This window comes from Thalia democratica, chromosome 7 (assembly GCF_965202585.1).
Source record: "Thalia democratica chromosome 7, ktThaDemo2.hap1.1, whole genome shotgun sequence".
In the NCBI taxonomy this organism is placed as follows: Eukaryota; Metazoa; Chordata; class Thaliacea; order Salpida; family Salpidae; genus Thalia; species Thalia democratica.
In genome coordinates this window covers 11,623,114-11,649,577 of record NC_139171.1, presented here as the reverse complement: position 1 = coordinate 11,649,577, position 26,464 = coordinate 11,623,114, and the positions used below count along the sequence as shown (strand labels likewise).

The following is a 26,464-nucleotide window of genomic DNA, read 5'->3' as shown; positions in this document are numbered from 1 at the left end:
TGTTTGATTTCATTCAAAAACATCTTGCTTGTTTTCAAATTCGATACCAGATTGTAGTCTTTAGTTTCCTGGTATCCTGTTATATATATTAAACTATGTTAGGCTTGAAGTATTAATACTTTTTTGATAGACTAGAGAAATTGAAGTTATTCTGTTCTAACTTTTAGGACGAAAGTTAAAAAGTATTTACTTTTATTTTTTTTTTACTTTTTAGTTATTATAAGTTTTTTAAAGTTAACATTAGTTTTTTTGTTATTGAAAAGTTAAGTTAATTAAAGTATAAAGTTAATTTTTTATTACTGGTTGTTATTTACCATATTTTATTAAATAAAAGCACTTTTTCAGCTTACAAAAAATTAAAAGTTACATTTATTCTTATATAAAAAATAGTTTACAGTTTAAAATACTCTAAGTTTGAAATTAATAAGTGCTGTTGAATATAAACATTGAAAAGTACACATTCAACTAACAAGTTTAACAAAGGATTGATCATACCAATTTGAACATCAAACCAATGGTCTGATGATCGAATTGGTATGATCAACCCTTTTGTAAACTTGAGATTGTCTCACGGCATACAAGAGTTCAGGCTTCTGCTCTGCAGACTTTTGCCGATGTTTTTGTTGATTGCATTAAACTAACAATGAAAAAAATAACATTAGCTACAAAAATTGTAGGATATCTAAATAAATACTTATAATGTACATAAAAATAAAGTTTTCAATACTAGATAACTATATATAAAAACTTTTTTTTTAATAATAAACAAAAGGGCGAATCCTAATAAAATTTTCTTTTTCCAATTTATCTTATAAGCTTTATATTTTCAGTTGAGATCAGTAAACAATTTTTTTAGATCATCTAAATTAATTTGTTATATTAGTTTTATTGCTAAACGCACTTTATAGTAAAAGTTTATAACCTATAAATTTCTTTAAACACTTTAGAACAGTTTAAAAAAATTAAAAAGTAACAGTATAAAGATACAAACTTTTATAAAAGTTTTAAATGTTTAAGCATTAAACTAGTAATACTAAGACTTTCAGAACTAAAATATTAAGATGTGTTTAAAAATGACCATTGTTGAATAATAAAAGTTATATATGAGTTTAAGTAGGTAAGTTTAGAAAATTACAATTAAAGGTGATAGGTTTAATAATTTTACCAATTGTAGAGCTTTGAATATTGTACAACATAATAGTTCTGAATAGAAAAAATAATTTCCTACTTTTTGTCCTTATTTTAACCTATAAACAATTACTACAATTGATACTAACCTGTTATAACATCATCATTGGGAAAAATCGATTTTTCCTTGCACCTTTTGACAAAATAATCAACAACTGAACCATCAAAAAGTAAATTTTTGTTGCTTTTTCTTATTCTTTTTGTTTTCATTGTAGAACTTCCGTTTAATTTCCTCTTACCGAATGAACTTTCATTGTTTTGTAAAGTGTTTTTATCCTTCATTTTAGTTTTTAAAGCTGTAACTTTTTTTACTCCTAAACTGCTATAAATGCAACAAATGACTTGTTAATATATTAAAAACGGTTGTTTTGGGAATAAAACAATTTGTTTATTTCTTAATGTATATTTAACAATATTTCTTATTTGGCTAAACCGGTGGCTTCAAGCTAAAAATTATTTGTACGCACTGAACTCCGAAAAAAATATATTTTTACTTTTATGCGTCACTCGTAGTGGTAGGAACTTGAAACTTTTAATTATTTTGATAATGACAACTTTTTGTTGTAATTTTTATTTGTTTGTACATAAGGAATAATTTTCATTTTACTTTGTTTAAAATTTACGTGTAAAGCTTCTATGAATCGAAACTAGAATTTATAAACTATTTATTCAGTCAAACTTGTTTCTAATGGATGTATTATTATATGAGTCTTGTTTTAAAAGTGATATTTCATTTATATAAACTAAGTCATGGGTCGGTAAACTGCGGCCAATGAAAAACAATAATTGAGGCTAGCAAACACAGGTATGTGACCAACAAATCGAAAAGTGTTAAAGCTTGCAAAATTTTTGGGTTTTAAAGCGAAGAACGAAGAAAAAGTTTTCGGTACGTTTTGCGGAAAATTCACAACTTACACTAAACATTTCGTGTCTATTAAGGATAAAATTAAAACAGTATTTTTAATTACGAGATTTGACCCTCGACCACTAAACGCCTTCTGACCTCTGGTTTAGGTTTTATTTACTGATTAAACAAATTATTTCTAAGTTTCCACAATAAAAAAATTATTTTTATCAAATTCAGTACTCTTATTATTCCATATTAATTTAGAATTATGTATTTAGTTTAACTTTGTTAAATTATGTTTGGTGGTCACAACTTTTGCTTCACAACAATATGGACACACACAAAAAAAAAAACGACACAAATTAAAGAATTGAAAATGAAAATAAAACATGATGATGTTTTTGTTTCTTCTGGTGATGTATGTTGTTAATTTCGTTTTTGCTATTTGATGATGCGAGACACCGAACAATCCTGAAAATAAGATTTTATAATTATTTAGTAAATAAAAAAAAAAATTAGTTTAGTGCTTCATTACTTCAAAAAAAAAAAGAAAAAAAGCTTTCAACATCAATATTAAGTTACTTCAATAGATGGACTGATTTATAATTATTTACATCAAAATATTTTTTAAAAGAAATAATCACTAAAAATTTTTCATAAGAACTTTCCTAAAACTCGGGAGAATTGTTAAACTAAGATTTTATTAAAAGTTTAGACAAGCATGAGTTTTTTTAATCATTCCAACGAGCCTGTTTCTATCTTAGTATTTTAAAGCTCTCAAATTGCCTAAGTGTACCATTAAAACTGGAATCCTCGAATTTGAGAAATTAAAAATCAAAAAACTAGGAGTTTTGAAATTTTTTACATAAAATTAATTTTAAAACAAATATTTTAAAATTTATTTATACCTGGGTTGTTGTTGTTGTTTGAAGCAAAATCTTTTTTATTAAGAAATAGTACGTGATTTAAGTTACAAAAAAAGTATTATTTAGATGCTTTGATTTCCTGAAATATTTTGATCTTAATAATGTCACACAATACTAAAAAAAAAAGAAATTTTTAAAGGACAAAAAAAAAAGAGTGTAAATAGATCAAAAATATTCTAAATTTTCGAACAACGTCTAAAATAGTTTATTATATTTCTAAAATACTAACTAGCTTTAGTGATCTTTAGTTTTTGATAAAATTAAAAAAAAGCAATTAAAGCACATGGTCTAAAATAATAAATTTAATCAATTTAGATAAAATAACATTATGAAACAGGGTTTAAAAAATAATCAACTTTTTTTGAATATTTTTTTTAAATCTTTAAAAGTTTAAATGTATTTATCCATTTTTGATAGAAATTTAAGTTTAAGCTTAAAATCTGTCTTCGGGGTTGCAAATGTTTTTGGAAAATTTTCTCCAGATTTCCAAAATATTCTTTAAATTTCTAAAAGTAAATATTTTTGGGTCTATTTTTAGTTTTTAGTTAAGTTTAAGGTAAGAAACTGTGTGAAATAGTATACAACTATTGAAAAGATACTGTAATCCTACATTAAACGTGCTTTAAAAAAAAATGATGACGCTAAAAAGACTTTATTTATATGATAAATTTTTTGAGTCAAATCGAAGTTTCACAACTTAACATGTAAATTTGTTTAAATTTCCAGATTTTCAGGTTTCTAGGTTTTTTGACAACCATTTCTCTTAAAATTACTATAAAAATTATATAAAGGTACTGCATTTACTACTTTAAATTTTCAAAAAAAAAAAACAGATTACTACCTAAAAAAATATAATGTCAAAATTCTACTAAATAGTACCTAAACAAATATTCACTATTTTTACCATGTTTAAAGTTTTAGTTATCTAATTTTTTTTATTTTTTTAATTTCAATATTTTTCTTAGATTACAGGCTTTTTGGAAACTCTAATGGTGAAAAAAATAGTTAAGATCTAAAACTTAAAAACACATTTTACAAAAACGTAACTGTAGCCTGAAACTCAAGAAAAACACCAACAATTGCCTGAGCTTTGATAAATTTAAGTCAACCTTAGTTAGCCTAGTTAATTTAATAAAATAAACTTTTACCACCCTGAGTTTTAAAGTATTATTTAGCTAGCCTGAGTTTCTGACAACCCTGAACCATAATAAAAAAAGTTTTTACCAGATATTAACAGAACTGCTACTCTTTCAAGCAAGCTAGCCTGGTTCATGACTTAGCTGATGAAGTGAAAGAAAAAACAGATAATAAGAAAAATAATAAAACTTTTTTTTTTCAAGTTTTAACACCTGTGTCTTAGGTAAAACAAAAAAAACTAAGTATCTAGAACAAAACACATAACTTCAAACGAAAATGATTTAATTTAAGATAGCCTGAAATTTATAAAGTGTACCAGAGTGTTTCAAAAGTACTTCTTTCAGACAAATGGGTTGAGCTAGGGGTTTCCAAAAAAAAAGTTTAACCTCAACCACTTGACAGTTTACTTAATTTTTTTTATTGCCAGTAAAAACTACAACTTCATTACCCTTTAAATTTGTTGGTTTTAAACTAAGTTTAAGATTTTATTAATTACAATTATGCCTTACTTCAACAATAAACTCAAGGTTTCTTGTAAGAGTACAACATTATGAAAAAAGAATTTCCTTTTAATTGTGAAATTCATTGAATTTTTTCAACCACTTAAAAAATATACTAAAAAGAAAATCAAATTCAATTTAATGACAAAATGTTAACCTTAAAGTTTTTTTAGCACTCTTATATACTTAAGTAACTAAAAGTTTTTATTAGGAATATTAATTTTACATTATCACATTTTTGTTTAAAATCTCAGTTTTACAAGCTCCTACTCTTAAGGTATGGTTCAAAATTTTTTTAATAACATTAACAAGTTAAAATCTACTTTAAAATAACTTGAACAAAAAAAAATTCTACAACTCTAAATTAAGCACAAGTTTGTTGAAAACAAAAATAAGTTTGTATAATTATGTTATTTAATATGTTAATATCAGCATATAACTGAGCCTTTCTTCTTTTACTAAAATTTAAGTTTCTAAAAATTGAAGGTAATGTATTAGTTAAAAAATAATACATAATTTTTTTAAATACTAATAGTATCATTTTAAATTAGATAAAATCTCATTATTTTTAATGTTTTATAAACCTTTAATAAATAAATAATTCCAAAATATTTAAACCTGTTTCTAAAATTGTCAATTTAGTTTATGCTACTTGTATTTAAAGGTTATTTTCTAAAAATAATTTTTTAATTTAGTATTGATCAGTTGAAAATCTTTATTTAAACAAGAAACTTATCTATTTAAATTAACATAAATATAATTTATGAGTTATGAATGCTAATATTTTAGTCAACAATCTAAATATTTTTACTTATCTTTTTCACAATAAAATGTTAAACTGTATTTGTAGTGTAAAACTTAACTTTAATAGATTAAAAACTCATAGTTTTCTCCTAAAAAAAACCGTTTTAGAAGAAAAGTTTTCTATGAAAATATTTTGAGTTTACAAATGACTGTATGCCTGGGTTTCCAGGATTAAAGAATTCTAAATACTGAATACTTAGTGTTGACGATTCTATAGTTGGCTCCATATTCAAAGGCTAAGATTTATATTCAACACTATTTGAAATATTTCAATTTTTACTGATAGTATCCTTGTAATATTTCGTACAGCTAATTTAATAAACCTTTTCTCTATGGATTATAAGTTTCAAAAAATAAAAACAATTATTGACGTCATAATCGGCTGTTTAAGATGAAAATGTTGTATAACCATTATTTATCGTACTCTATTTGAAATATTTTAATTTTTACTGATAGTATCCTTGTAATATTTCGTACAGCTAATTTAATAAACCTTTTCTCTATGGATTATAAGTTTCAAAAAATAAAAACAATTATTGACGTCATAATCGGCTGTTTAAGATGAAAATGTTGTATAACCATTATTTATCGTACTCTATTTGAAATATTTTAATTTTTACTGATAGTATCCTTGTAATATTTCGTACAGCTAATTTAATAAACCTTTTCTCTTTGGATTATAAGTTTCAAAAAATAAAAACAATTATTGACGTCATAATCGGCTGTTTAAGATGAAAATGTTGTATAACCATTATTTATCGTACTCTATTTGAAATATTTTAATTTTTACTGATAGTATCCTTGTAATATTTCGTACAGCTAATTAAATAAATCTTTTCTTTTTGGATTAAAAGTTTCAAAAAATAAAAACAATTATTGACGTCATAATCGGCTGTTTAAGATGAAAATGTTGTATAACCATTATTTATCTTACTCTATTTGAAATATTTTTATTTTTACTAATAGTATCCTTGTAATATTTCGTACAGTTAACTAAATAAACCTTTTTTCTTTGGATTATAAGTTTCAAAAAATAAAAACAATTATTGACGTCATAATCGGCTGTTTAAGATGAAAATGTTGTATAACCATTATTTATCGTACTCTTTTAAAATATTTTAATTTTTATTGATAGTATCCTTGTAATATTTCGTACAGTTAACTAAATAAACCTTTTCTCTATGGAATATAAGTTTCGAAAAAAAAAAAAAACAATTATTGACGTCATAATCGGCTGTTTAAGATGAAAATGTTGTATAACCATTATTTATCGTACTCTATTTGAAATATTTTAATTTTTACTTATAGTATCCTTGTAATATTTTGTACAGCTAATTAAATAAACCTTTTCTCTATGGAATATAAGTTTCAAAAAATAAAAACAATTATTGACGTCATAATCGGCTGTTTAAGATGAAAATGTTGTATAACCACTATTTATCGTACTCTATTTGAAATATTTTAATTTTTACTAATAGTATCCTTGTAATATTTCGTACAGCTAATTTAATATACCTTTTCTCTTTGGAATATAAGTTTCAAAAAATAAAAACAATTATTGACGTCATAATCGGCTGTTTAAGATGAAAATGTTGTATAACCATTATTTATCGTACTCTATTTGAAATATTTTAATTTTTACTAATAGTATCCTTGTAATATTTCGTACAGCTAATTTAATAAACCTTTTCTCTTTGGATTATAAGTTTCAATAAATAAAAACAAACACTATAAAAAAAAAACCAGTCGACCTCTTGATTTTCGTAGAAAAATCGACTAAGTTTTTGTTTTGTATATTCAACAAACTGTTTTAATACAATGTAATTACTTTAAGCTTATGATAAATGTACTTTGTATTTAACTGTTGAATAAATTAAGATTTTTTTTGTTGTTATACTTTTATTAGTATTCATCGAAAAAAAAAACAATAAGCGAAACTAATTAAATTTATTCTAATCATAAACTTGTTTTAATTTCTAAAAAAGATAGAAAAACTGTATTGATAAAAAAACATTCTACACAGAATATTAAAAAGAAAGTTAAATGCTGTCATTACGTCGTATCACAATTTCATTGTGACTTATCACCATCTTACATAAATTTACATAATGAGCAACTCCAATACAATTTTAAGTCTTTAATTTGTTTAAACTGTTCTAGCAGCATTTTAAGGCAGCACTTGTGGTACCATTTTAGGCAGTTGTCGCATTGTACCAAAAAATTACTTGTCTAAATAACTTGATATTGATTTTTATTAGGTTTTATTTTGAACGAAAATCAACTAAGCATAAAAATGTAAACAGCTTACCCAATCACAATTATCTTCTTTACAATTCCTATAACTTGGAGTATGCATAAAGCATTTGTAGCAGATAGTTGTGTAATGTGTTTATGACTAAAAATAAAAATATTTTAGTTTATACAGTGTTATGTATTACAAGCTAAGTATATATGATAAACTATAAAAATAAAAAACTAAGTAACTTCGTAGTAAAAAGTAATTTTACCTCCTTCATTTATTAACCAAGTTGCCACTTCAAGCCTTTTTTAATGATTTTTCATTGGATCAGTTGTTAACTGTGTTGATAGTGGAAGCTGTGGATAAGTGAAAAATAATTCTTCTGCAGCCTGTTTATTAAATTTATTACTAAAATAATCTTACTTTTTTATTAAATTAAGTCATACGCTGTCATCTATAATTTTGTTTACATGTTATTTATATATTATACTTGTACCTCAACTACATGAAGCCCACAGCTAACTCCGTCTTTCTGCTCATTATGGTTTATTGATATAGCTTTGAATGTATTTACTGTCTTTAACAACTTTTCTTTGTTTTCAAGATGATTTCTAGATAAACAAGAAAAAATGAAATTAATTTTAACACCATAACGATATTGTAAAAAAGTATTTTCAGTCGGTAAACAAAAAGAAAAACAAAAATCGCACTGCTTAAATACAACACAATACAAACTTGATACTTAATAAAGCGAATAACTATGTAGTGTTTGAAAAACTGTGGAACCAAAACAAGCCTAAACATAACATAAAATTTACTTCATATACTTTAAAAAAGTCTCGCACTGATTTTTTTCTTGTTTTGAATTTTTCATCGAATCAAAAACAATGATATTCGTTTTAATTTTGAACTAAAAATAAAAAAATTCAGATTAACCAAAAAATTAAGTTTAAAGCAAAACTTTAATTAAAATTTTTTTTGTCTAATACAACCTTTCATGGATGAAATTAAATAAAAAATCTTTTGAAAGAATGTTTGTATTTACTAGACTTTATAAAATAATATCAACGAAGAAACTTATCTAAACTAAATTAAAAAATTGTTTAATCTATCTAGTGCCTTTATTGAGCCTTTAATAAAACAATACATGCCTTTTCGAGAAAAAAAGACTACTACTAGACTAAAATGTAATTAAACTTTGTTAAACGTAAAATGAACTATCTTCCCAGTAAAATATGAAATATATAACCTTATTTTATTGTAAAACAGCTAATACAATCTAAGACAAATGTAAAACTATATTAAACTTTTAAATGATCTTGTTCATAAACAAAAATAAATACGATGTATTAGTATTAGAAAAAAACTGTCCTAAGTTAACACTTAGTTTTATATAAGTAATAAATTTATGTTATAATAAAAAAGTTACTAACTAGTCCAATCCAGTGATTATTGGCTTCAAGATGACAGAACCCAAAGAATGATTCGCTCTCAACAATCTAAATATTGATTTTTGTTTTAATCTGATTAACTTAGAAAATGTTATACTATATAACTTACTAATTTTAGAAAACTATGCTCTACTTTCTTTCCCATGTACAGATTCTCTAATTGCATTCTTTCATTAGAATCATTTACAACCAGTATACTATTAGCCTTTTTACCATTTAAAATTGTCAAATAGGTTGTTAACTTAATATAAAAATAATATTTTTAAGTACTAATGTGTTTTAATAACCGAGCAGTGGAGTTACCACCACGAAGCTGTTCCTCTACTCCCTCTACTAAACGCTGTCTTCTACAACTTGTCGTTGCGTTTGGCCTTCGTTAATTACTTTTTCAACGACACGTCTTCGTTTACTCTTATTTAAGAGTCTCGAATGAGACTCTTCAACCTGATGTGATATTTTTCCTTTATAGGTGTAAACACATTCAATGTAGCTTTTACCATCAATTTTTCTGTGCAAATATACAACTGCTTAATAAAGTATTAAAAAAATAATAAAGAAAAACCAAAAACTTACAATTTTCTCATTGTGAATGTGTGATTTGTTTTGCAGCTCGAATGTTTGCAACGAGCCGTTGCTCTAAAAAATGGCATTTTTCTTTTTCTTGAATTTTCTACTTTTGTATGTTTATATTTAAAAACTAGAACACAATACGGGTTGTGCTTAACTATAAAACTATCAAAAACAATGTTGCACCAATCTTTCTTTACATTATTTATTTTAAAATTAAAAAACTTTTTTACTTCATCTTTAGAAACTGACCATTTTTTGATATTATCAATGGCCCTAAGATTTATAAAGCTTAAAAATAAATTTTCTATGTTTTCCTGCTCTTTTTCACTTTCGCTTGTTGTAGTTAGATTTTCAGATACAGAAGTGTTTTGATAATCTGAAGAATTATCATCACTAGATTGGCTATTTTCAATTTCCTTTAGTTCAGTACTTACCATTTCAATATCATTGTTGCTTTCTATTTTCAAAAAAGCTTTTTTTGTTTGAAAACTTGTCTATTTTATTTGTATTGTTAAGATTACTTTCTTGTTCAACTAGCTCACATTCTTTAATATTCATTGAATCATGTTTAACATACTTTATACCTTCTACTACTTTGCTACCAGCTACAGATTTTTTTTCTCTTTTTTTTTCTGATAAACTTCTTTTGTTAAACTATCTTTGTTGTTTTTCCATATAATCTTGAGACATTTAACATAGTCATATTTTAGCTTTTTTGTCCATGTTCGATTTTTTTAAATGTTATTCAAATACAAATTAAAAGCGTCATTCTCATTTACTTTCAAATTTTCTTAAAACATTGCTTCTATTGCAGCATCAACAAATATAAACCTGTTAGACTTAAAAAGTCTAGATATAGGTGAATCTTTTTTCATTTTTGTTACTTAAGACAGGTAAGTATTTGATAGGTATAACTTTTATGTAGCATTTAGTTTATGGTAAACCGGAAATATTAGTATTTCTATAATGACGTAATAATAAAAAAAAATTAGTAAAATAGTTAAGAAAATAACATTTTGTACTGTACATAAAATGGCACATTACTTTCAAATGAACTACAACATTACTTTTACTTTGGTTTTCTTTAGACTAAATAAGTACAAATTAAATAGTACAAAATAAATAGAACAAATTGTTTTATATGAGTTTTGTTCAATAATTTTAAACCAAAGGTTACTACATGGAACCGGATCTAGTTTTAACCGTATTTTTTTTTTTACTTAGACTTAAAATCCGTCCCTAAAACTAAATTTATATCTAAAGTTCCTGGAAATCCGTCTAATATAAATTGGTCTATAACCTAAACTCGTAAGAGAAAGATGATAAACTTTTATATCAGTTAGTTATATTAAAGAATAAGTTTAGAAACTTTTAAGCGAGATGCTTAAAATAGTGTACGATAAATAATGGTTATACAACATTTTCGTCTTAAACAGCCGATTATGACGTCAATAATTGTTTTTATTTTTTGAAACTTATAATCCAAAGAGAAAAGGTTTATTTAATTAGCTGTACAAAATATTACAAGGATAGTATTAGTGAAAATAGAAATATTTAAAATAGAGTACAATAAATAATGGTTATACAACATTTTCATCTTAAACAGCCGATTATTACGTCAATAATTGTTTTTATTTTTTAAAACTTATAATCCAAAGAGAAAAGGTTTATTTAATTAGCTGTACGAAATATTACAAGGATACTATCAGTAAAAACTAAAATATTTCAAATAGAGTACGATAAATAATGGTTATACAACATTTTCATCTTAAACAGCCGATTATGACGTCAATAATTGTTTTTATTTTTTGAAACTTATATTCCAAAGAGAAAAGGTTTATTTAATTAGCTGTACAAAATATTACAAGGATACTATTAGTGAAAATAGAAATATTTCAAATAGAGTACAATAAATAATGGTTATACAACATTTTCATCTTAAACAGCCGATTATGACGTCAATAATTGTTTTTATTTTTTGAAACTTTTAATCCAAAGAGAAAAGGTTTATTTAATTAGCTGTACGAAATATTACAAGGATACTATCAGTAAAAATTAAAATATTTCAAATAGAGTACGATAAATAATGGTTATACAACATTTTCATCTTAAACAGCCGATTATTACGTCAATAATTGTTTTTATTTTTTGAAACTTATAATCCAAAGAGAAAAGGTTTATTTAATTAGCTGTACGAAATATTACAAGGATACTATCAGTAAAAATTAAAATATTTCAAATAGAGTACGATAAATAATGGTTATACAACATTTTCGTCTTAAACAGCCGATTATGACGTCAATAATTGTTTTTATTTTTAAACTTATATTCCAAAGAGAAAAGGTTTATTTAATTAGCTGTACAAAATATTACAAGGATACTATTAGTGAAAATAGAAATATTTCAAATAGAGTACAATAAATAATGGTTATACAACATTTTCATCTTAAACAGCCGATTATGACGTCAATAATTTTTTTTTATTTTTGAAACTTATATTCCAAAGAGAAAAGGTTTATTTAATTAGCTGTACGAAATATTACAAGGATACTATCAGTAAAAATTAAAATATTTCAAATAGAGTACGATAAATAATGGTTATACAACATTTTCATCTTAAACAGCCGATTATGACGTCAATAATTGTTTTTATTTTTTGAAACTTATATTCCAAAGAGAAAAGGTTTATTTAATTAGCTGTACGAAATATTACAAGGATACTATTAGTAAAAATAGAAATATTTCAAATAGAGTAAGATAAATAATGGTTATACAACATTTTCATCTTAAACAGCCGAATATGACGTCAATAATTGTTTTTATTTTTTGAAACTTATAATCCAAAGAGAAAAGGTTTATTAAATTAGCTGTACGAAATATTACAAGGATACTATCAGTAAAAATTAAAATATTTCAAATAGAGTACGATAAATAATGGTTATACAACATTTTCATCTTAAACAGCCGATTATTACGTTAATAATTGTTTTTATTTTTTGAAACTTATAATCCAAAGAGAAAAGGTTTATTTAATTAGATGTACGAAATATTACAAGGATACTATCAGTAAAAATTAAAATATTTCAAATAGAGTACGATAAATAATGGTTATACAACATTTTCGTCTTAAACAGCCGATTATGACGTCAATAATTGTTTTTATTTTTTGAAACTTATAATCATAAGAGAAAAGGTTTATTTAATTAGCTGTACAAAATATTACAAGGATACTATTAGTGAAAATAGAAATATTTCAAATAGAGTACAATAAATATTATACAACATTTTCATCTTAAACAGCCGATTATGACGTCAATAATTGTTTTTTTATTTTTGAAACTTATATTCCAAAGAGAAAAGGTTTATTTGATTAGCTGTACGAAATATTACAAGGATACTATTAGTAAAAATAGAAATATTTCAAATAGAGTACGATAAATAATGGTTATACAACATTTTCATCTTAAACAGCCGATTATGACGTCAATAATTGTTTTTTTTTTTTCGAAAATTATATTCCAAAGAGAAAAGGTATATTAAATTAGCTGTACGAAATATTACAAGGATACTATCAATAAAAATTAAAATATTTTAAATAGAGTACGATAAATAATGGTTATACAACATTTCCATCTTAAACAGCCGATTATGACGTCAATAGTTGTTTTTATTTTTTGAAACTTATAATCCAAAGAGGAAAGGTATATCTAATTAGCTGTACGAAATATTACAAGGATACTATTAGTAAAAATTAAAATATTTCAAATAGAGTACGATAAATAATGGTTATACAACATTTTCATCTTAAACAGCCGATTATTACGTCAATAATTGTTTTTATTTTTTGAAAGTTTTAATCCAAAGAGAAAAGGTTTATTTAATTAGCTGTACGAAATATTACAAGGATACTATCTGTAAAAATTAAAATATTTCAAATAGAGTACGATAAATAATGGTTATACAACATTTTCATCTTAAACAGCCGATTATGACGTCAATAATTGTTTTTATTTTTTGAAACTTTAAATCCAAAGAGAAAAGGTTTATTTAATTAGCTGTACGAAATATTACAAGGATACTATCAGTAAAAATTAAAATATTTCAAATAGAGTACGATAAATAATGGTTATACAACATTTTCATCTTAAACAGCCGATTATGACGTCAATAATTGTTTTTATTTTTTGAAACTTATAATCCAAAGAGAAAAGGTTTATTTAATTAGCTGTACGAAATATTACAAGGATACTATCAGTAAAAATTAAAATATTTCAAATAGAGTACGATAAATAATGGTTATACAACATTTTCATCTTAAACAGCCGATTATGACGTCAATAATTGTTTTTATTTTTTGAAACTTATATTCCAAAGAGAAAAGGTTTATTAAATAAGCTGTACGAAATATTACAAGGATACTATCAGTAAAAATTGAAATATTTCAAATAGTGTTTAATATGAATCTTAGCCTTTGAATATGGAGCCAACTATAGAATTGTATACTCAACACTGAAGCGTCTTAAGCATAATGAAAATGCTTCTATAAATAAATTTTCAAAATGATAACTATCGCATAAATGTTATAAATAAAATTATCAAGGGTTGAAAACTAAAGTACACTGTAGTATTACTTTACTTACGCTTTAAATAAAACTAAACTAAATATTGAGTTAAAAAAATTTCAGTTAAACAATAATGTTTCGTGTCACATTAACATAGCCGCAAAAACAAAGTTTGCTAACTTTACCACCCACAGCTTATTTGATTATTATTTTAATTTGTGTTAAATGAAGTAACTCAAGTCTTTTAATTCAAAAACTACTCCTAAACATTCCAACTAACAAAAAGTTTAAAATTGTAGAAAAGGTTTCTAAATGCAACAACTTAGCAAGAAATTCAATTTGTAGGTAAAGTTTTCATAGTACTACTTGTAATTTGCAAGACACTTAATACTGAATCTTTTTTTCTGTACTTATCGATCAAATGACATGTACCTTAGTTGTTGCAGTTTTGATTTATCTTGGATTAAGAATCATTATTTTTCGTAATTGTAGATTAAGTTGTTAGTAATGTTTTTTTTATAATAAACAAGTTTATTTACATGTTTTGTAGAAAGTTCTATTCTGTCACGTGTTGTTGGTGTTTCTATCACATTGAAACATAAGTACTGCGCTGCAGTTTTAATCTAAGTTTTTTTTTTACTGTTTACCGCTTAACAAACATTATTTTTTTCAATCGATACTTTGGTCTAAATCAGGATTTCCCAAAATGGGCCAAGTAGCACCCTTGGGGGCAATGACAGAAGTTTCGGTGGCCATGAGTAGCAAAGGGACAAAATGGAGGCCATTAGGTCATAATTTGAAACTTACATTAGATATTCTAGAGTTGATAAAGATAAGCAAAAAAAAAGTCTTAGGTGTTTGTAATGGTAGTTTTTTGAATAACCTTGTTGAAGGAACATAGCTTTTTTCTTTTTTGAGTTCTCTAAAGAGGGCCTTTTGAAAAAAAACGTTTGGAAAATCCTGGTCTTAATAATCATTAATGTTTTCCTTTGAACAACATGATGTTTTTTATAGAAGATTGAAATATATAGACACAATGTTCTGTATGTAAGGTTTTACTACCATTCTTTTCTAGTTTTTAGCACTTAACAATTAAAATACGTATTTGATAAATATCAGTATATTGGTTTAAATACTTATCAAACACAGCTTATAATACAAACATTAAATTATGTTTAGAAAATTTGTTTCGTGTTTCATTAAATTTTCTCTCAAAGTAAAAGGTATCAAATAATGAATTATTTAATGCTTTTAATTCGTAAATTGTTTTTTCGTAGGCAAATGTTTCTTTCGTAAACAAATCTTAACTGCTAAACTTAACGTTTTGAGTTTCAACAAAGTATTAAGATTCATACTGTTTTTTTTTTATCAAAGCTTACTAAAAATTATAGTATTATTATGTTGACATTATTATAATTAATACTTTTTTTACTTAAGTTTTATACAATTTTAAACATTTAAGTTTAATTTTAAAATAATAAATGTTTTGTTTAGCTTACTTAATAGCTCGTTGTTTTTGTGTTTATTTTAAAGTCCTTTCATAAAAGTTTTAGTACAAAATAGTTTTTTAAATACTATAATAACCCATTTTTTTTAAACAAGTAAAACTATTTAAGAGTTAAATTAAACAAATACTTCAGAGCTTTGTATATCAGTTAAAATAGTAAAAAAGAAAAAAATATTTTATGATAAATTTCAAGTAACTTTGTATATACTGTAAGATGTTTATTAGTCTAATAGTTTTTTAGTGAAAATCATAGTTTACAACTGTAGAAATCGGTTAATGTTTTAACAGACAGCTTTTGTACTTTTTTAGAAATGAAAAGAAAAGCATATTTTACAAATAAATACGAGTTTCAAAAAAAAGTTTTATTACTCAAAAACTGTACACAACAAAAGAAAATTATTCAAAAAAACATAATTTGTTCAAAAGTAAAAAACAGTTTAAAAATAAAATTTTGTATTTTATAAAAACAGTACACTTTAAATTTGTTTTGTCGACTCAGCACCGCTTTGTGTATCGACAAGCAAAAAAAAAATTATAAACTCGAAAGTTAAATAATTTACAGTAAACTTTCAAGGATTGCTTTCATGAAAATCACAAATAAATAATAAAAAAACTTTTTTACAAACAAATTATTTACACAGTGCTAGTTGCATCTCGTATTTCATATATGAAGTAAGCTCGAAAAACTCAATTGTGGTTTAAACGGTTCCGTAAATGTAAAAAAAATATGTACAAAAATAAAAAAATTTGATAGGAAAATAGTGCAGGTGGTTTTTAATTGTAAAATAAAAATTTGATGCTACGACTACTTGAAGTACTGAAGATAGTAGAAATTTTTTGTACAAAAACTTGAAAAATAAATAGAAAAATAATTTCTTTATTTTATCATGAGCAATTTGAGTCCACTAAAGAAAAGTTTGTTAGTTGCTAAGTGTTAGTATAGTGATTAAGTTAAATTATTTTGGCACAAAAGAAGTTTAAATTAAAAACAAAACAAAAATAAAAATGAAACTAAATAATTAAAAATGAAACTAAAATGTATAAAACATGCTACGGTATTCACAGTGTAGATGCATATAAAACCTTGTTTGTAAAGTACGCACTCGCGCGCATTTAAAGTACGCGCTTTTAAAGTACGCGTGCGAGCTCGGTCAAACTGACAATGGTACTAAAATGAGTATGTACAAATGAAAATCTAATATGTACAAATGAAATGTATATATACAAATGAAGTAAAAATGAATTATGTACAGTTGGAGAATGTAAAGTATGTACAAATAGAAAATAGAATAAAATTTTAGCTTTTGAATTTTGCTGTATTACTTACAAAAGGCAAACTGTTTTTTTTTCTTTTTGAAAATTAGTTAAAATTTAATTTTTTTTTCTATAAAATGGAACTTTTTGCTTTAAACTCTTAATTTTTTTTCACAAACAACATTAAGAGAAAACTATTTTTTATGTACAAAATAACTTTTAAGATTAAAAGCTAACTGCTACTTGAGAACGTTGCATTCACCAGGGTTTACTTTGTGCTTTCAGCATTTAAATAAATATATATATATACAAAATGTACACTATTTACAATTGAAAAATATACTACGTTTAATGTGCAAATAAAGTTTTGTGTACAAAAATAAAGTTAGATTCAAATACAAAACAAATGTACCTTTACCACATTGTACACTAAACGCGTTCGATTTGATAACAGCTCTTCGTTCTAAACAGCTGAAAATGTTTGGATACTTTACAGAAAAAGCACACATGAGTACGTATGTCAGGAACATAAAAAAAATATATTTACAAGATTTTGTTAGTAAAGCTGAAATCTAAAGCTTCCTTATCGACTTATAGTGGTTAGTTTTAGAGGTAGAAGAAATTTAAGCTATTTACAACGTATTTATTTACACGTGGGGTGTTAGTGTGCTTTGTACATTTTGTTAGTTTTAATAAAGAAAAGGTGCTGAGTCGACTTTTTTGTTCTTTTTTTTTTAATTTTGATCTCATTCCCAGGCCATTATCACTTTGCTGAAAGGCGTAAATATTCCCTTGTTTGCAGAACTGTAGAAAAATACATTAAATTAGTGTTTAATCAAAACTAAGTTATTAACTTATACTGATATTAGTTATTCAATATAATTCAACTAACTACGAAAATTACCTGGTTAAGTTTAAGTATCACAATAACATGTACTTATATCATCTACAAATGTTTACCTACTATGAAAAAATATTTGATGCTTTGTTAGATATAAAACTTGCAACTAATACATTTGTAGTAATAATATTAACCAGGATAAGTAATTAGTGCCGAGTCATTTTTAACTTATAGAGCTGTTTAAGTATATAATATCTATTTAATTAGTATGTATCAACCAACCATGAGAGATACTAGGTTCTTTGAAAATTCCCTAAACGTTTTAACAATAACGCTTAAAAATATTACATTTGTGTATACCACTGCTATTTATAACAAGTGCACTGAAATATATTATCAGCTTGTGCAGATACATTAATATATAAACTTATAAACCAAAAGTATTTACCATAAGAAACATTTGATGCCCTGAGAATCCGATATGTTTCTTACAACTAACATATAAACTAGCACAAAAATATTAAGTATAAAATTTTCTTACCATGAAAAGTACTTGGTGCCCTGGAAAGTCCCGGTGTGCTTCCCGTCCTGCCCGTCGACTTCCACCCCGATGAATATCTCGGTCCTGGTGGGCAGGTGTCCGATGTACCTCACCGTGCCCCTGGACAGCTTGCCGCCGGGCCTGGTGAACTTGATGGCGTACCCGAGTCGCAGGTCGGCGGGGGATCGAGGGGCGAAAGCTCGTCGCGGGAGGGACCTCTTCAACAGCGTCGTGTAGCGGCTGGAAAAATTATACTTGTTTAAATTTACTGTATAGTATGTGCTGATAAAATATTTAGTTAGTATGATTTTAGTTTTAAACATTTTGTTGCAAGCTATAAATAATACTTTTTATTTGTTAAATAAAATTCGTTTATGTTAAAATGTTTGTGTTAGAGCAAACAAACAAATATTTTTAAAATTTTTTATAAAAAGCTCAACTAACTCTCTTGCGGTATCTGGAACCTCACATTTGGTCGAAGTCATTCTGGGACTCAGAGATCTGAACCCTGATCTGTAAGATGCCGGGGTTCTGCATCTGGATGAGGATCTGTGCCTCTCAATTACCTTCGATTCCGGTCTTACGTCTGATGATAAATATATTGATAATTTATATGTTTTAAAGTGTTACTTTTTGTATATTGATATTTACATTTTGGGCGTGCCAACTTCCAATATAAAGGTTTTTAATTAGTAACTCACTTATTGTATGTTTATAAAACTATAAATAAAAATCAAAGTAAAATCAAATTTCAAACCTGCGCTTTCATTAACGTCTTCGATATCCTGCTCACTTGGTGTCTCACTTTTCACCTCTGTGCCGCCATCTTTCGTCATTTTTGTTTTCAGCAGAATGTCTGTAGAATCGCTGTTCAGCGATGAAGGTGGGGAGGCGGATCCTAGATTTAAATAAAATTATTTATAAACTTTAACTACAAATTATTGTTATACAAAACAATAAGTCCAGCCTTTTGACTTTCTTCTTATAAACTTGTTTATAAAAAAGTTCAAGTATTTCCCGTTATTTTTCAAAGTTCATAGCTTTTTAGACCAGTGCTTCTGAAATGGGGTTCCGCGGAACCCTAGGGTTCCGCGACGCCTCTAAGGGGTTCCGTGCAGCCTTTCGAAATTTAAAAAAGAAATTTGAAAGAAAAAAAAAACTTAAATCATAAAACTTCAAAAAAAAAATGAATACATAAAATGGAAAACATATATAATTATAGCACTCATTGATCTGCTTAGTGTTTATCTAGCGGTTGGTTTTTTAATGAGTATTCATTATTATTATTAATAGGTGTCCTGGTTGCGCAAATTTTTGCAAATTTTTTGAATTTCTATTTTTAGTGAAGTCATGAAAATACTGGTATTATCACTAAAGCAAACAATGTAGGAGCAATCAAAACAAATTCTGAATGTTTACACAATAAAACTAAATAAAAAATCTTTATCAGAAACTTATTTCTGGTATATTATATTGTTTCAAATGCTGTAAAAATGTTTAAAAAGATGTACATTAGCTTGATTTAAAACTTAATATGTATAAAAGATTATTTGTTACTTATAAATGCTACAATAGTTTTTAAAAAAATCTGGCCAGGCCTATAAAATTTTAACAGAAATTGAACTTGAAATAGTTTTTTAGACTTACATGGTAAAAAATGATACTCAAATTTTTAAAAGTTGTGGCCACTGGCCAGGTCTTTAAAATTCTAACAGAAATTGGGTTTGAAATAATTTTTTAAATTTACATGATAAAAATGTTTAAATGTCTTTGTGTAAGCCAAGTTTTAAAGTTTGTCATTTAAGTATTTAATGCTCTTTCTGTTTAGTTATTATAACTCAATGATTTTTTTTTGATATTCATTTATAAAAAAAACACCTAAAAAAAATTAATAAAAACTTTTAATATTCAAAAAATGATAGTATTTTAAATTGATGATTTTAAAATGAAAAATATAAAATAATGATTTGCTCAATCAAGGTTGTTTTTTTATGTAATTTTAGTTGCAACATTTTTGTTTGTTGAAACATTACTGTTTGTTTAAATTAATGTAAAAATACACATCTTAAGAAAAGCACATAGTTTTTTTTTTTATTATTAAAAGTTTCTTTATCACAACGAAGCTCGCTGGCTGTCGAAGGGGCGGACACTGGTTCGTCTCGTTGAATTAAAGAAGCAGGTGTTCACCTTTCTTAAAGATTTTAAGGCTCAGAATAAGTGAAGTTCTTTAAAGATGATGTTTTTTTTTGGCCAGGCTAGCTTATCTCACTGATATTTTAGAAGAGTTGAACGCTTTGAACTTAAGCGTGCAAGGGAAGCGAAATTCCATTTTTGTCATGACAGACAAGATTAAGGCGTTTAAAAATAGAATTAACTTTTGGAAGAAAAAGGTTAGCAATGGTAATTTTGCGAAGTTTTACCGGTTTGATAAGGCCCTTGAAAAATGCATAAAATTCTACTTCTTTGACGAAATATACAACCACCTTGATCATTTGTCTAAAAAGTTTCAACATTATTTTCCTAAAGATGTTTGCATTGGAAATTTATGGATTTTGAATCCTTTTATGTGTGATATTGCTTCAGAAGAAGTGAATTTTCCTACAGATACAGAAAACGAATTACTGCAACTATCTGAAGATAGCAATATAAAATTGAGTTTCAAAGGGAAGGAGCTTTTAGATTTTTGGACATGTGCAATTTCAGAGTACCCCGTTATAGCAAAGCGTGCAGTAAAATTTATTTTACCATTCACCACCATCTTTGCGAGTCCGGCTTTTCGCATGTAACAAACATTAAAACGAAGCAAAGGAACTGTATACTGACTATAACCTTATCTTCCTGTCTCCGTCTCAGTCTATCCAAAATCCAGCCGCGCACTGACATGCTTGTTGCTAAGAGACAAGTTCAAGTTTCGCACTAAATGTTTTTATTTATTTTTCGTTAGGCATCTTACCCGTTTATTACAGTAATCTGTGAATTCGATTAGGTTCATGTTCATTTCGTTCTTGTTTGTAGTTCTCATTTTGTTTTTATTATGCAAAGAAAGATTTTTATGACGTTGCGATTAATCATGTTTGTTTTCGTTTATTTATTATAGAAACATAAAATACCTATTGCCTCTGGCGCACTTTGAGTTTGACTCGATTTATACTATTACAATTGGTATGATTTCTAACAATGATATAGTTTTGCTAAAAATTCGTTTTTCACAGAAATTCTTTTGTTTTTTGCAGGAAATATTATATTAAACATTTTATGTAAAATTAAATTAGTGGTTCCGCGGAAAAGATGAGCTTTGGAAAAGGGTTCCGCCACTAGAAAAAGGTTCAGAAGCACTGTTTTAGACAATCGTGTCAAGCTAATACTAAGTTTTATAACCGTTTAGTTTTATAAATAAGTTAAAAGGTTGTAAATACATAGTTGTTACGTATTTTTTTAATAGTTTAGATTTGGACTGAACCAAAGAACTCAAATGTTTAATTGTTAAAAAAATGTTTCGATTCTAAATTATGAAAAAAAGTCAAAATTGAAAGTTCAACTTACTCATGTGGTTCTTGTACCGCTCCATGGTCAGGTCCCGGATGTTGAGGATGGCGCTGGGAGAAAGGCTCCTGTGGTCCTTGTTGAGCCTGGACGCGGCGTGGCAGGAGGCCTGGGATGCGGCGATCGCGTCCTGGACCGGCGACCTGGAACGGGATGCCGGTCGAGGTGACACTGATCCGTTCAGCTGTTCGATGAAAATACTTGATAGCTTTAAGTTTACAGCTTTTAGTGAGCGTGCGTTCGTTCAATAGTAAAAGTTTAGTGCTAAGCTTTATTCTAATAAAGTTTTTGACTTTTATTACTGTAATTTAACTTATTAATAAAAGTTAGGTTTTATTTTATTTTTAATGTTTTGTTTTTATATTGCTATTTCTTATTTTTTACTAAAAATAAATGTTTATATTTGTGTCTAAAATTTACTCATTAACCTAGTGTTTAAATTAAGCATGAATATTTTTATTATTACGTCACAATTCACCTTTTCTCTGGGTGTGTTCCTCATTGCCTTGGGTGATGTCTCCCTCGATCTCCTGGGAGAAAGATCACCGATACGGCTCTTCAGCCTTCTGACTTCATCCAATAAGCGGTCGTGTTCCATCTGGTAGTACTCTATCTTGTTGAGAAGGTCTTGCTGTGTATCTGTTTGGTAAACAAGAATTTAACAGCGGTTTTTTTTTGAACCAAATACTAATTAAAAAATAATATTAAAATCTTATGTATAAGTTAACTTGATATATTAAGTTTTATAATGAGTTTACAAATTTTTTCAATAACTAATTTTATTTCTATACATCGTATTTTTTACTCAAAAAAAAGGAAAATTTTGATAACAAACTAACTTTAATAGCTTGAACATGCTAATAACATTTCCAATAGAAATCATTGTTTTTACTCATTATTAAATTTTACTTTACTTAAAACTCTTATGTATAAAAAAATAGAACTATTGTATAAACCTCCATTCTTGTTGGCCTTCTGAAGGTCGATGTACCTCCTCAAATCCCTCACTTCCGACTTACAGATCCTGTTGTCCTCCATCAGATCGTGACACTTCAACCTCAGCTCCTTGGCCTCGTTCCTCAGTTCCACAAGTTCTGCGTGGTAATCAGCTACGTCTGATTGGAGGAGCAGGTTCTCTGATGATATTGCGTGCATACGGTCGAGCTGTTGGGAAGAAATATATTTAGTGTACGAGGTAAATTTTACATTTAAAACTTCTTATTAACTAAGAATAGAACAAGTATTGCGTAAATTCTTTTAAGCTATGGAAATTCGTTAGTCTACCGAAATAAGTTTATTATGGTAAATTAATTGATTAGAATAATATTTAAAGTTGAAATTTAGCAAAATATTGGATTCAATTCACGGTCGAATTCGTAAATGCTTTTTTGTGTAAACTGTAATTTGTTTGAAACTTCAGCTTATTGTGCTTGCAAAAAATTGCTGAACATTAAAAACACGTCTTGTATGTTAGTTTAATAGTTGTTTTGATCGATTCAAAAATACGACAAACAGTTTAATAAAAAATGTTAATTTTCACGTTGCGTGCATTCGATCGAACAAATGAAATGGCTTTGACAGGTACAAGTTACAGTGACAAAAGAAAAGTTTTTTATATATAGACAATAGAAACAATAACATTTGAAACGTGGGTATAAAAGTTTCGATAGTAATACAAAGAACGGAGATAAGAAAGTATATTTTGCGCTTTGTTAAGTTTGTTATGTTAAAGTGACAATTCTTTTAATGTTCATATTGCGAACCAAGTTGGAAAAACATTCTCAAACAAGTATATAGCTATAACGGAAGTTACATTTATAAATAACTAAATGTCTGAAATTTTTAGCCGAATTTTAAGGTATAACCACATTTAACTTATAAGTATTTATTATATATTTTTTTCTTTAAAATAGAAGATTTTGAACATTAATTGAAACTTTTATAATGCCTCTATTAAGATTGGCAAAGTTTTAAAGCTAAAAACTTATTGCCAAAAATTTTTTTAAAGACATATAGATCGTTATGCGAAACCGGTTGCCTTTTAAACTTAATGCTTAAAAACTCCTTTTTAGTTTTTTTAAACTATGTATTAAAGTTTCTTTATCCTAGTGTTAATAATTGTTAAAAATTACAAGTTCTGTCTCAACTATTTTGAATTGTTGTCATAATTATAGTTTTATTACTTACAAAACTATTAAAATGATAAATAACTTTAAACACAGCAAAAAACGATATTTGCTTGTAATTTTTATTTCCATTTTTTAAATTTAATTGAAACTTGAATCTTTTATATAATTATATTTATTTCTTTAAGTTTTTAAAAATATTCAAATTTAAAACGCCAACCTTATCCCGCATAATGTCGTTGTCGATGGTTAGATCGAATATCTCCTGCTTATCCGACTGCATCCTTCCTTGTTGTTGGGGTTTCTTGATCTGGGGTATTTCCCTCTTAACTGATGGTGCTGGTATGCTTGATACTGCTGATGATACTGATGATTTCCTCGACTTGCTATCAACTACTGATGCGTTTTCTGTTTGAATTATTCAAGTTAGAAATTAAATAATCGACTTGTTAACTTTTATATAAACTTTCAATCGTAAATGAATGTTAATTTGTTTTTGTTGATCAATAACTTTTTAGGTGATAATTATCGTAATATTTGGTAAGTTGATTGAATTAAATTTAGAATAAAAAATAAACACCAAGAGTTGTTAAACTTCTACTTGCTAACGTTTAATTCACAACTGCACGAAAAGGTTTTAAAATAAAAAAATTTCAAACAAACTCAACTTAAAATTAGTTCAAAATTGACCTAAAAAACAAACTTGACGACTTTTAAGTGCAAGCCACTTACGAAAATAACAAAATGTATCCTTTTGAAGTCGGTTACTACAACAACTTAAAAAAACACTCAACTAAAACTCAGCTTTCTTGACATAAAAAAACTAGCAATTGAACAATTTTAAGTACAAACAAACAAGTTTACTTACAAATAAGTTATTTATACCTGGTTTTCTAACTAACCCAAATTATATAATAAATAATTTCGAAATATATTAACAAAATCAACAAGTAAATTTTTTATCATAAAATAACCACTTTTAGTACTTTTTATAACAATAAATATAAATTCTCACCGCCGATATTATCGTCATGGCAACTAGAACAACCAGTCAAATTAAGCGATTCATCGGCAAACTCATCATAACCATCACCCGACATAATAAAACCCCCTTATAAGAAACAACGCCCTACATTTTCACCGGTGATCAGTGACCTGCTAGGGGCCAAGTTGGAAATGAGACGGTGTTGAGGTGTAGAAGGGGTTTATATAGCAAACGAGAGAAGCGAAATTGTTTCCATTGTGTTTACGTTCGGTTGGTCGCCCTTTGTTAATGTTTAACTATTTGTCTACTCGTTGGAAGTTGTCGTTGAGAAGCATTGTGACGCAGCAGTCGAGAATTCGGCATTGTGACGTCATAACGTCGTTGCAAGTTCGTTGTCGCTATGACAACACAACGATCGTAAATCTCGTAGTGGTGAAATTTAAGTGTGGGCACGTGCGTTAGGTTTATTTATTATAATTTATAGGTAAATCGCTAAACTTTTCTGTTTGTTTGTTGATTTTACGACCATTAAGATGTTTGTTGAGTGTAAGAAGCTTGTTTTTCGACTTAAATGTTTAAGCTTCTCATAATTGTATCGTTGACTGTAACTTAGCAGGAACCAAATTTGCATACCACATGAAACTTAACAAACTTTTAAAATATCTTACTTTTTACATTTTTTAAATATAATTTTTGTTAGTAAAGTTGAACATTTGAAAATTTACTTTGATAATATCATGTTCTACTCATTAAGACCGAGGTATTTGCTAAAAAAAACTTTAAACGTTTGTATAAGTTTGCGACTTATTGTCGTAAAAGCAAAATAGTAATTAGTTTGTAAATAACTTAATGTGTTTTTTAACAGTAGATCCAAAATTAAAAAGATAAACAAAAAAGATACTATGCGTATTTATGTTTTTGCTCACAAAAGCTTTAAAAGTTACTGGTATTAGCAAAAAACGGTTAATTATTTTACAAACACTCGCGATAATATTTTTGTCTGCTAATTTTAATTGTGTTATATTTTAGGATATACTGTTAGTATATACTTGGAAACGTTAAAAGAAAAATGGTGTATAATTTACTTGAGGAATTGTTAATAAAATATATTTTACAGTGTGAAGTTTTTTTATCACTTTGCTTTTATTAGTTGCTCTTGTAACGGTATGACTTGATTTAAAAATACATAAAAACAGTTGTTCAAGGTTTGTCATAAGAATATTTGTTTTTTTATATCAGTCAAGTTTAAAAAACATATTTTTAACTTATCGACTTCTGTTGTATGAGTTTAAGTTGAAATGTAATGTTACATTAAACACATTCGTGAGAAGTGTGTGGTACTAGATACTAAAAAAATAAAACAGTCACTCTCTTATTTTTTGACAAACTTAAATGATCTGTAATGTTTAAAAAAATAGTTTCTAATTGTTTTTGAAAATGTTT

The 26,464-nt window shown here is 26.4% G+C and overlaps 1 protein-coding gene across 1 annotated transcript; it reads right to left on the bottom strand.

The window, feature by feature from the left end:
• Nucleotides 1-16,204: 16,204 nt before the first annotated feature.
• LOC145840299 (uncharacterized) lies at nt 16,205-25,162 on the bottom strand. The gene is made up of 9 exons (XM_082947506.1): nt 25,052-25,162; nt 24,257-24,444; nt 22,867-23,074; nt 22,389-22,549; nt 21,911-22,094; nt 19,125-19,265; nt 18,812-18,953; nt 18,368-18,607; nt 16,205-17,789 (listed from the first exon to the last, which is right to left on the bottom strand). Exons 1-9 carry the CDS (start codon nt 25,134-25,136, stop codon nt 17,732-17,734), a joined length of 1,407 nt encoding a protein of 468 aa, XP_082803632.1. The 5' UTR covers nt 25,137-25,162; the 3' UTR covers nt 16,205-17,731.
• Nucleotides 25,163-26,464: the final 1,302 nt, after the last annotated feature.